This window comes from Amia ocellicauda, chromosome 8 (assembly GCF_036373705.1).
Source record: "Amia ocellicauda isolate fAmiCal2 chromosome 8, fAmiCal2.hap1, whole genome shotgun sequence".
Lineage (NCBI taxonomy): Eukaryota > Metazoa > Chordata > Actinopteri > Amiiformes > Amiidae > Amia > Amia ocellicauda.
Genome location: NC_089857.1, coordinates 27,844,637 through 27,857,714, shown reverse-complemented (window position 1 = coordinate 27,857,714; position 13,078 = coordinate 27,844,637). Strand labels below are relative to the sequence as shown.

At 36.3% G+C, this 13,078-nt stretch overlaps 1 protein-coding gene across 1 annotated transcript in view; it reads left to right on the top strand.

Moving 5' to 3' along the window:
* The first annotated feature begins 4,893 nt into the window (after positions 1–4,893).
* Positions 4,894–13,078, top strand: part of aff1 (AF4/FMR2 family, member 1) — a 55,840-nt gene continuing 47,655 nt past the window's right edge. The window contains exon 1 of the mRNA XM_066710899.1: positions 4,894–5,211. Within this exon, the coding sequence (XP_066566996.1) occupies positions 5,195–5,211 (17 nt within the window). The 5' untranslated portion in view covers positions 4,894–5,194. The remainder of the gene's footprint in view (positions 5,212–13,078) is intronic.

The window sequence follows — 13,078 nt, the reverse complement described above, 5'->3', positions numbered from 1 at the left end:
CATGAGCTTGAAGACTCCTTGAAAGCTCAGGAGATTTAATTTTCAACCTAATTTGTTAAGCCATTACCTTGCAAAGAGCTAAAGCATGTAATAATCTATTAACCCTAATTTGAATGTAGCACCAAATACAACTATGCTATATACAAAATAGAAAGATATGGTAAATCTCACAGCAAAATGGCAAGACAGGAACAGAAACAACTGTAAAACAGGAAGAGAAATTTCATTAGAAATTTCAAATTATCTGTGTATTTCTGTATGTAAGTGTAATACAAGTCACAAATGAAAGGGTCAGTAGGAGTACTATAGTATTTGTTCAGATTAAGTTATATATCAATGTAAAGGCATAGACTTAAAAAGTATTTTTTAGAGGTTCAGTCTCCCAAATGACTCACTCCCAAACCCATGTTCCTCCAACAAAAACAATGCAGTCAGCAGCACTAAAACATGAAAGTATTAAATGCTCAGGGAAGCGACACATACACAGCCCAGTGTTATTGTATATGTTGAACACTTTTCTTTAAACAAGTGACATCAAATACAATGTCATCTGACAACCATGGGTTTCCTGGTGAGATTTTCTTATGTAAATGCTCTCTGTGGCATAGAAATCACATTTTCAGGGACCTTTCTGTGAAAAGAGCATAGGAATTTATATTTGTCCGTATGCATATCTGATTTAAAAATGTTTCCATTACTTTAGCCTCATTGACACGAGATTGTGAAAAAATTGAAAAGGGAAAACACATTGAAAGGCAAATTGGGCATTAATTTATTTGGGTTGAGAAAAATTTCACCATTGAAAACAGAACACATCCTGGTAAGCTAGCCATTGATAGACAGGAGTCCTTCTAGGGATTCCTTCATGTATTGGGCACAAACAGTCATAAAATATAGATCAGAGATCCTCTGAAGACCAATACCTTCACACCAAATGAGCACAATGGGTCGAATGGCCTCCTCTCATTTGTAAACTTTATGTTCTTATGCTCTTCTTATGAGTGTCTGGTGATCAAAATCCCACCATGCAACTTCAAAGACAGGTTGGCATATTTTGTTGAGTTTTGTTAGTTCATTGGAAAATCATTTGAATAGTGGTGGCCTACCAATATATAACCACTTAATGAGAAGTGAAAACAGTGACATTCAGCTTACATTTCTTCTGTTTTTACCAAAGCACAACTTTCCCTCCACGTCTGTAACAAAATGTAACAGTTTGCTTTCCAAACTTCCATCCATGGTGCAAAGTGTTCATTCTGCAGGCTTTGCATTTGCAGGGCATGCATACAAGATTTTCAGTTTTGCTTCTCTGGAACTTAATGATCATCCTGTTAACAGTAGATAGCACAATATCCAGCACCTTTACAAATGGCCAACTATGACTGCCCCCCTTTTGTAATCTATCAACTCATATGAACCGTCTCACTGTCTGAGATTTTCCATTTCTGTTACTGTTTTCAGTTTCCAATTTCTGAAGGCCTTCAAGGCATTGGATATTCCAATCTAGATTGCTAAGAGGGTGAAGGATCTTTTCAAGAACAGTCAAAAGTGTTTCTGGATTACAGACATTGGCTGTGAATGGGAGTGTGGAATAACACCAGTAATTAGATACACGTTTGGAAGAATATGTGCAGTTGTCTACATGAATCATTGCATGTAACTTCCATACAATGGGGTATAATAGAAAAGCACCACTATGTTAAATCACTGCTGACCACACATCTTGGCAGTCAATAACTGCTATGGGCAGAATTCTTTAAATCTGGGCCTTGAAGGCTGAATGCTTCAGTTTTTCATTAAACCCGAGCATGGAATTAATTGACAGCCATAATTAGCCTATGTTTTCATTTTTTAATATATATTTTTTTGTACTTGTGAATTGCATATTGCATCCAATGGATACAGGGAGGAAATTGACCTTTTAATAAAGGTCTATGATGAAGGCTATGATGAAAGAGACATTTAAAACTTAATAGATTTGGTATCTTGACTACTGGATTACAAAAAAAAACCTTCAGTAGGTCACAGACATGCTACCATATGGTCCTGCAATTTTAAACACCATATTTTTTCTTATGAATCCAGCTTTCAGCTTTCAAAAACTCTGCTATTGCAAAGCCAATCACTAGCTAGGAATGCAATTTTGTACATTTGGATACACTAATGCATCCTAAAAATTACAACTTTTTGGGACTCCACAATGAAGATTCTGTACTAAGAATGGGTTACAATCCCACAGACCAGAAAAGCTGATCTTATGGGTTCAGGCACACCACTGACCTTAATGACTTATGTAATCCTAGAAGGAATACTGTATCACTCCTGCCACCGGACAACCGTGAAGAGAGAATTTGGTCTCCACCTATAGAAACAGACAGTGTGCAGCATGACTTATCCATCCATATGATATAGATCCCTATTATTCTATACCCCACATCTCATGAAGTTGGGAGCTATCTCTATTAGCTATATATATATATATATATATATATATATATACACTCACCTAAAGGATTATTAGGAACACCTGTTCAATTTCTCATTAATGCAATTATCTAACCAACCAATCACATGGCAGTTGCCACAATGCATTTAGGGGTGCGGTCCTGGTCAAGACAATCTCCTGAACTCCAAACTGAATGTCTGAATGGGAAAGAAAGGTGATTTAAGCAATTTTGAGCGTGGCATGGTTGTTGGTGCCAGACGGGCCGGTCTGAGTATTTCACAATCTGCTCAGTTACTGGGATTTTCACGCACAACCTTTTCTAGGGTTTACAAAGAATGGTGTGAAAAGGGAAAAACATCCAGTATGCGGCAGTCCTGTGGGCGAAAATGCCTTGTTGATGCTAGAGGTCAGAGGAGAATGGGCCGACTGATACAAGCTGATAGAAGAGCAACTTTGACTGAAATAACCACTCGTTACAACCGAGGTATGCAGCAAAGCATTTGTGAAGCCACAACACGTACAACCTTGAGGCGGATGGGCTACAACAGCAGAAGACCCCACCGGGTACCACTCATCTCCACTACAAATAGGAAAAAGAGGCTACAATTTGCACAAGCTCACCAAAATTGGACAGTTGAAGACTGGAAAAATGTTGCCTGGTCTGATGAGTCTCGATTTCTGTTGAGACATTCAGATGGTAGAGTCAGAATTTGGCGTAAACAGAATGAGAACATGGATCCATCATGCCTTGTTACCACTGTGCAGGCTGCTGGTGGTGGTGTAATGGTGTGGGGGATGTTTTCTTGGCACACTTTAGGCCCCTTAGTGCCAATTGGCCATCGTTTAAATGCCACGGCCTACCTGAGCATTGTTTCTGACCATGTCCATCCCTTTATGACCACCATGTACCCATCCTCTGATGGCTACTTCCAGCAGGATAATGCACCAGGTCACAAAGGTCGAATCATTTCAAATTGGTTTCTTGAACATGACAATGAGTTCACTGTACTAAACTGGCCCCCACAGTCACCAGATCTCAACCCAATAGAGCATCTTTGGGATGTGGTGGAACGGGAGCTTCGTGCCCTGGATGTGCATCCCACAAATCTCCATCAACTGCAAGATGCTATCCTATCAATATGGGCCAACATTTCTAAAGAATGCTTTCAGCACCTTGTTGAATCAATGCCACGTAGAATTAAGGCAGTTCTGAAGGCGAAAGGGGGTCAAACACAGGATTAATATGGTGTTCCTAATAATCCTTTAGGTGAGTGTATATATCACGATCATCGTGATCATCATCAGCCTTTATTGAAGGCCTCCCCAAGATGTTTCTTTGTTTCACTTCTTTCTTTTACAGGTCACGCCAGTAAAGCTTATTTCACCTTTTTATTTTTACTAGGTATTTTTTAATCTTGTCCATCTTTGGTTTGTTCTACTTGAAAGGTGTATATTATATTTTAATCTACTATACATAAATAAATACAGGGTAAACTTGTATTATCATTAAACTACTCATAAAAAGAAAACAATCAGTACAATCCTTATTACTTATTTACTAGAGGTACCAGTATATGTTAAAAATACAGTCCTCAATGCAAAACATGCTTCATTTGTCCTCTTTGTGAAATGATGTTGAATAATGAATTTCCACAGTACAGCATGCAAAGTAACCCTGGACATTCAATACACCTTTTTACTGTATTGACCCTTTCAAATCATCAATCGTGTTGGATTATTGTTGAACACTTTGTCCATATATGTACCTAAAGTCTTCTCAAATTTCAGTTCTGAGGCTGCAGGGGTCTCAGGAGAATCAAAAAGTAAATAAAGTAGGACACATAGCTTCTATAATATTTAGGAGATTATGTATTATGAAACATTTGACAACCTATTTGGCAGAAATAATTGTCTTCCCATATTTTAAATATAATCAAATGCATTTAATTGGCCTTGTTTTTTAATGAATATAATGCATTAAAAGTGACAATGTCTTAATATGTGTACAGCTGCTAGAACATGTAGCAGTCACTATCCAGAAAAAGTAGTGCAGTGCAGCAATGAAAGACACAGAGTGAAAGAGGGACAGAGAGAGCCAAGCCCGCAGGAACTCCCTGTGCCGATGGATATTTGCACATTGTTATGGATTTGGCAACAGACGTGAGAGTGTGCAGGTCTGTGGCAGGAGACAGACACAGCTCTTTGACTTCCCTGATAGGCTCATGTGAGACGAGCTCCGCAACTGCACTGCTCCCAATCCACTGCGAGACTTGCGCTTGCTTAGGCAGAACAACATGCCCATAATAGGAACAGAGCGAGCGTACCATTGCCACTTCTGCGCAGGGGTGTGACTGTACGCCAAGTTAATATATTCAATTAAAAATACCTAATTACGTTCTCAGATACGCGTGTTGATACTGATATTATGTAGGCGTGACATTAGGTGGTTGAGGTGGGCACAGTCTTCTATAGGCTTTTATTGCTAATCATCTGTTTGGCGTTCATTCCCGATTAGAAGACACTCGAGTCCCCGGATGGCTATCTGAATGGAGTCGCCCACACTGTCCCAAGGATTGAGACCAGGAACCGACGCTAAGTACGGGAGAGCGAATTTAGTTTGAAATGTGGGCTTTTAGTCAAGGATATTTTCTTTTGGAAATAATGTGAAATCAAAAGGCGTACATCAAAGTTACGGACTGGCGGAAAGCTGATGGCAAACAACCTGAATTTCGGCTTATAAACCGTACCATGGCTGCTCGGTCGAGGTGAGTGATAATAATAATAATAATAATAATAATAGCAAAAATGCATTTAAATCCGATATTTACCCATCCGGATCTGAAGTGCGACGGATATATTGAAACATATGCCAGGGGGCGCATTTGGATGGAGGGTTTTCGCAAAGCATTTTTGTATAGTTGTCTCCAACACGACATTTTATTTTTTGAAATCATCGCACAAACAATTGGTGTCTGAAGGATAGAAGCACCTGGAAATACTTGCACTCCGGCTGTGTTGTGATGTGATTTGCTGGAGATGTTGATTATTAGTTTTCGCCTGCTGTTATTGTCATTATTATAATAAACACTGACATGTTCAATAGTGGTGTTTATATTCAATATGGCAATAGTGTTTCAGTGCTTGGAAGATACTCGATGTCTTTTTTTTTTTTTTTTTACAGAGTCGTAATCCTATACACAAGTTGTACTGTTTCTACAGATCTAAGAAGAGGCAATCTTTGATTTAATAACCCTTTGCAATTGATTGTTTGATGGGGTGCCGGACGGGAAAGTGTCTCAATTCTCGTTGTCGTTTAATTGATTTAATTTGCATCCTGTGCTGTATTTCTTATTGGTCTTCACCGACAGCGTTACAAACATTTTTAATAAGACTAGAAACATCATGTCCAGCGTCCTTATTCAGATGTCGCCCAATCAAGCGTTTTGATCGTAATCATCTTCTTCAATGATAAGTGTTTTCACCGCATGAGCAATGGACGGTAATGCAGAAACAAGTTAGTTTTGCTAAGTAAGATGGTAATGTTAAAGCCCTTCAGCAGTTTAATGAAGGTGCTGACTGAGCTGCAGACAGGAGTATCCCAATAGTTGATCTGTTTCACTGTCTTCAGATTCAAATGTCCATTTTAGAAGTGGTAAATGTGCTCAACAAAACACCTGTGTCGTATATAAACTAAGGACTAGTCTCAGGTTTATAAAATTACAATTTGTAAAGTTCAGTGATGCATTTATGACGGGCCTGGTGTGACAGCCATAATTAGCCTGTTTTCATTTTTTAATAATTTTTTTAAATTGTGAATTGCATATTGCATTCAGTGGATACAGGCAGGCAACTGACCTTTTAATCATCGAGCAATATACATCAAACGTTGGCAAATGAGCAAAACAAATAAATAAAAAATGAAATGCTAAACATTTTGTTCTGCTATTATTATTTAACCGTGTTATTATGAGTCAACACAAGGTTGCGGATTCTTTTCAAGGCGACAATAATAGCCAACGATGTGTATGGATACATTGTGCATTGGTATACCTAATGTCATCGTCATACTTGCCCTTTTCATGTACTGGACTGAGTTTCATGACCGTTGCATTACATTAGAAATGCCACAATTTTGAGCACTTAAATTAAATTGACCCTAGAGTTGACTTAAACACGGATATTAACCGCAGACATAAGGTCAGTGTTGCATACTGTACAATGCAAATTCTTCACTGAGTATGTATCAGCAACATGCACATTTATTCTGTACAGGCTATACTCAACAGATGTTGAATTCATTTAGGAGCATATAACAGTCATTAATAATATACCCAAGGGCATGTCAACATGTACTACTTCCAAATAGTCTCTTTTATCAAACCGACAAATGTATTTTATTTTGAAAAAGAGCATTTAACACATTTATATTTACAAAGGTGTGTTTCTGTTTTTTATAGTTCCTGGTGGTTGTAGCTCCTCATATCTAGTGTTTCCCTTTGCTTTTTTAGTACATAGGCATGACACTTCAGGTATCAATCTTCAGTTTGTACCATTAAGATCAATAATGAAGAATTTGTTTTCTGTAGTGAAGGGCTTCCTTTATACTGTTATTTATAAGTGTTAACAGTATTAATTGCTCATAATGAAATTAGTCTTTACAAAAAACTTTAATCCCAAAGTCTGTGCATTGTTGTTCTCTGTGCACCTTAAGCAGTATTTTATATGCTGTTTCTTTGTTTTTGTTTTGTTTTTCATTTTGCTCGTCAGCAATCTGAAGAGACTGATGTCAGGTTATCTTTCCTCCAAGGCCTGGCTGACTCAGTTAGTGTTTTGGTTTGATGATCATACCTTGTCAACAATTAATTCAATACTATGGGAAAGGAATTAGGATTCTTGGTGTGTAGCAGTGTGGCTTGTTTTTTGCTGTATGGCAAGGTCTTGTACACATTTTACAGAACAATCAGTAAAGGATATTCGTGTAGCTATCTGGATACAGTTTAAGTGTTTGCAGTATTTCAACTCTATTTGTATGTTTACTGAAAATAAATGGGTGAGCGTGAACTATACAGCACTTTGAATTGGCTTATGTTATTCAAGAGCCGGATGCTCGTTAGTGTAATGCAAGGTTACAAGCAACTTTAAAAAAAAAAAAAAAAAAAAAAAAAATGCAGGGTACTTGCTTATTTAACATAATTATGAGATCACTTAGATACCAAAATAATACTCTCCTATTGAAATTTAAGGCTAAACATATTAGAGGATTCAGCAGCTAATGGTCCTACAAAATAATAAAATGCCTTTCATGTTTGATGACAACCAACAAAATTACTCATTTGAATGATGAAAGCTTTAGAAAAATTTGTCTTGGTTTCCCCCATTTATTACATGGATTAGAAAATACAACAACTCAAAAATGGTACTAGACTGTATTGTGTGTGCTATCCTTTGAAATTTGATTTAAACATTGAGCAAAGTACAAGAAAAAGAGACCAGCAACTCGTAAAAACAGTGAAAAATGGTAAATCCAGTGTAACTACATACTAGGCTTGATTAAACAGTTTTCAAGATTAAATTGAAGTGTAGCATGAAATTGGAGCAGGTAATTCAATGGCCCTTTTCTTAGAGAGGAAACATTGCTAAATAAAGTGTGTGTGTTTGTGTATGTATGTGTGTGTATATATATATATATATATATATATATATATATATATATATATATATATATATATTATAATAACTGTAAAACATGTAGCATAATTGAGGTCTGCTCCATTATACAAATGGGCATTATGTGGTACAACCAAAGCTATTTGTTCATTTGGCTAATATGTAGAAACGGAAGCAGTTTTACAAGAGCCGTTTCTTTATTTCCCAGGATTTTTTTTTAAAGCTTTGATGAAGGGGACTTCAGGAAAAAGAACAGTCTGCTCTCACCAGGACTTATCGTACCTTTGCAAAAAAACATCCTGTTATAAATATGGAGCTGTTTACAGGCCATTGCTTGCTGTACCACCTTTAAAATCTCTGCCTAGAATAAGATGATGACACAAATAACCAGAGTTCTTTGTCCTCTGTTTATACTGTGGTTTGCTTTGTATGTGTGCACTTTAATATTTCAGTCGTGAATCAAAGCCGTACGTGCATTTTGTGTTTCAGCCTCAGCTTTGCTTTTTCGGCATTCTGATACCAAACATTTCTTAGGCAACGTACTCGGCAAGTCAACAAAAGACTGTCTAGAGTTCAAATGGTTTTGTTAAAAGATGTTTGCCTTGTTTTGCCTTGGAAGGGTTTGTGAGTATCCGAGTGCTCTCTCCTGTGGGTGGAGTGGGACTGAAGTGACCTGGCACTCAGTGATTTGGCTTTAACAGCTGGGGGTGAGTGCTGAGGGTTGTATTTCACCGACTCAGTGCTTTAAACCAATACGTTTCTTAAAGCTCTTCCTATGTGATCCATATATCCTTTATTGATAATTTGATACCCCTGGCAAAAGATGAATCTATGCTTTTAGGACAGTGGTAGATAATGTTTACTATTAGTTTGTGGTAAATTAACTCTACATACAATTCAAATACAAAAAATAACCTAAAAATACATTCTTTTTAAAGAGTCAGTTAACACTACATATTACAAGATACAGAACCTGCTAAAGTATAGTAGAGATTGCGAAACAATTAAAAAAATAAGCATATATTCCTTATATCCACAATCCTAAACAAATGTATTTACTCTTCTGCATACAAACATTGTGATCTTAAGCTGGTGGGGGAGCTATGTTTTTCTTTACCCTGAAATGGATTGACATTTATTCACATTTACACAATGTACTGTACACCTCCGAACTATGTTGCCGGTGTAAACCGAGAAACATTTCTACTAAGAAAAAAAAAAAAATTGGTTATTGGAATTGAACATATTTGCAAATAAGTCTAAAACCCTAAAATGTGTTCAGTATATTATTACTGGCTTTGAGAAAAGCACACTTAATCAGACTGGAAATATGGCCATTAAAATATTTCTCTTTATTATTACTTGATGTGTAGAGACTGTAAAAACATTTTTCTTTCTTGCCATCTTTAGCACCAAAGCTGTGACATTAAAAAAGCTATGCCCACAAGACAGACAAAAGAAATTGTGGCAATGCTGCTCATGTTCTTTAAGGTCTTTATATTGTATACATTATCTTACGGTCTTGTGGTAGGAAGCAAAGTAAATACTAAGTAACTACTTTAACTCCAAACAGAGGTATTTCAGTAACTGCAGAATTTGTTTGGAAAACCTTTGTCCAAAACAAATAGAATTGTTTTTTTTTTTTTGCATATTTTCTAATTGCATAAAATGTTCCCATTTATTTCAGAGAAGTTCTCATTTAACATTTAATCTAAGTAAAACTGTAAATTGTCCCAACATTTTCTGTTTCTGTGTATTTTACATAATCGAAAAGAACGATTTTTTGTGCAAAAGTTTTATTTTATGTGCTGGGTTTCATCTGTTAAACTTAAAGGTCAAAAAGTTTTCAACAAGAAGATAAATGATGACCTACATGTCATTACGTTGTTTACACAATCCTATACATGCCTGTATTGATCTGCATTTAGACATATTTTAATAGCATGGTTATATAAATTAGTTTTAACCCAAAACCTTAGACAGAGCATGAATCTCTAAGAGGAGATTAATTCACTTTAAAATATGAAAGCCACACTTTAATTTAGATTTCTAGCTTAATTTAATGTTTTGGTTTGTGTAAAAGCCTGCTACAGACTATCTAGCTGTAATGTCATAAACGGCTGTCAAACCAACAAACTCTTTGGAAACCTGCACTAGTTTTCAGCAGTTTGTGTATGAAGAAAAAACAAAATGTGTTAAAGTTAACCTCAGAAGGTTAAGAGGTTGGGATTAAACCAAAGGTGGGGGGAGGGCACTGAGGTGAAGGTAAATGTACTGTATTATTTTTAACAGTAAGTAGATGTATTTTATGTATTGGTGGTTTGCCTTCAGTTCCAAGGTAGAGGAGAGCACACAGTCAATGGTTAAATTAAATGCCTTTAATTTAGTGAATCGTAAAACACAAATAACCACTGTCAGTGTAACAATTCCCAAACTGTGCAATTCAGTTAAAAGCAGTTGTAACAAAATAGGCTCATTGACATGAGAATATGATGAATGTAGCAGTATGGCCCCTTGGGCATTATTTGTAATTACAAATTAGAACCTTTCAGTGGAAGTAAAATTAGAGGTTAACTACCCTTATCTATGCTACCAAGCACAATATTTAATTTAATTGTAATTGTATTTATTGTATGTGCAGTATTAGATGCTGTACAAACTATATTTAGAAATAGATTTTAATTAAAATTATTTTAAATAAGTGATTGCACGCTGATGGACTAGTTTGACTTCAATTGTACGTTTACACAGGTTGCTTTTAGGACAGCTCTGTGCCAACCTAGGGCAGTGTAAATGCTGCAGTTGCAACAAAGTTGACCTAAAAACAACATGAAGATGGCCTTTCCAATAGGTGGCCCTGAAATAGGTCACAGACACCAAGAGTGTCTCTAGGCAATATCCCCATATCTTGAGCATCGCTCAACAAATCAAAAGTACTACTTGTTTATCAAACCAATAACTTCTATTTGTCATAAAACTAATAACTTATTTTACGTTCTGCATATACTTTGTGTAAATGAGAAATGATATCCCAGGCCAACAAACATAGGCTAGGCCTACATATGTGTTTTTTTTTAATTTATTAAGTTCTTTTAAATAAAAGCATGGTAAAAATGCTTTAGCATTTTTGGTAATTTAATAATAGTTTTTTCCACAATGTATAGGCCCTAGTTATTCAATTATACATTAATTTTATGTATTTCTTTTAAGGGACTACAATCCTCTACCAGAGGCCAATTGAGTTTAAATTGTTTTATTTCATAATGGGTTGACTTGCCTACATAAGCAGGAAATTTGAACAATTTCTAAACAAGGGGGATTTGATTCTGTATTTGTGCCCATTTGTTTTGTTCTTGCAGAAATGTACTTTTGTCTTTTTTACATTTTGCCTCTTTTGTGTGCTTTGTATCGCGTTTGTTGTAAAACAGAAATAAAGCAACACGCTGAAAGTATTTTTTTCATGAGTATTTGCAATGAATGTTTTCAGATTTACCTCTACAAAACAACTGTGAACTGGCAAGGTGGTTGTTTTTGTTTTGGTATACATCTGCCTTTGGGGGAGGAGAAATGTAATTATTCATGGGTGGTGATTATGTCGTCACCTAGCAGGTATTGTAATTAGGAGGTATGTGCACAGGTTGGGCTTAAAACAACTTAAGTCCGACTGCAGTGTAAACGCAACACAGAATGTTCCAAAGAATCATGCTGGTAGTCGCTTCTGTGAAATGTGCTTCATTATGTACCATATGACATCTACAGATTATTGCACCGGAAGATGGAAGAGGTGTGAACCCATGATTAGCATTTAAAAACATTGCCTTAACTGCTCTGCCGTTGTTGGGTATGTTTTCTTCAATGCTGAAAACCAGTTGAAAGCCTCAACAGCAAGCCAAACTGTGTTAAAATGCTTTTGCAATGTTCTTCACATACTTTAAAAACAGACCAATACGCTTCTATTGATTAAGATGAAGTCTTCAAATCACTGCTCAACAACTTGCCCTCTAATCAGCTCAATGAACACAACTATTCTTTCAAAGATGAGGTGGATTTAATTGTTTTTTGTTTTGGGAAAGGTCTCATCTTGACAAATAAGGGTTAATACAATCTTCAAATTATTTGCATTTGAATCCAATCCTGATAAGAAGATTGAATAGTGATCAATGCTGGTCAAACATAATCACTGATTTAGTCATCCATGTTACTGATGCCGTCTAAATGTAATTAGCCCATGAACTCAAACAAATATACAAATGGTACTATAGTTTAGTACAAGAGTGTTTTCCTCAGAGGTGTGCTTCCTTCAAGTTACATTCATTCAGGCTGCAAATGATGTTGGTAGTAAATGTTACCTTGAATTGAAAGAACCTGTCAACCTTAATAAAAAAACAAACAAAAAAAACATTAATTTAAGGTTATATCTAGGTTTCATGAAATCACTAGATTAAGTAATTGAGAAAAGACACTGTTGCACTCTGGGAGCTGAGTTTTAAACCCCTGCCTTTGAGCAGTGCGTGGGCAAAGTGTTACTCCAGCTCCTAGGCCTGAACCCAATCTTTATTCCCTCTGTATTTCAATAAAGTGCATTACTTGCTGTCTGTATGTGATATTTCATAGCAAAATGGATGGATGAGAATGTAAGCTCGCCTTTCTGTGCTGCCCCAGTTCCTTCTGAAAAACAAATCAAAATGAATCTGTCAATGGTCGATTTACAAAAGCATGTAGCATTTAGTACTGTGACTTGTCTTGCAATGCAATAAGGTGTCACTGCAGAGAGAGATCCCCTTTTCTTCCTTTGCTTCTCAATTGAAGGGTAAAAAACAAAAATAAATCTGGTACAAAAATACAATTCATTCATCACAGAAAGTGTTGCCTAGCACAAGCATGTATGGTTTATTGCAATTAGTTTAATTTTATTCTACAGAACTTGCACTCTTGGTAATCACAAGGCTTACAGTCAGTTGCTGC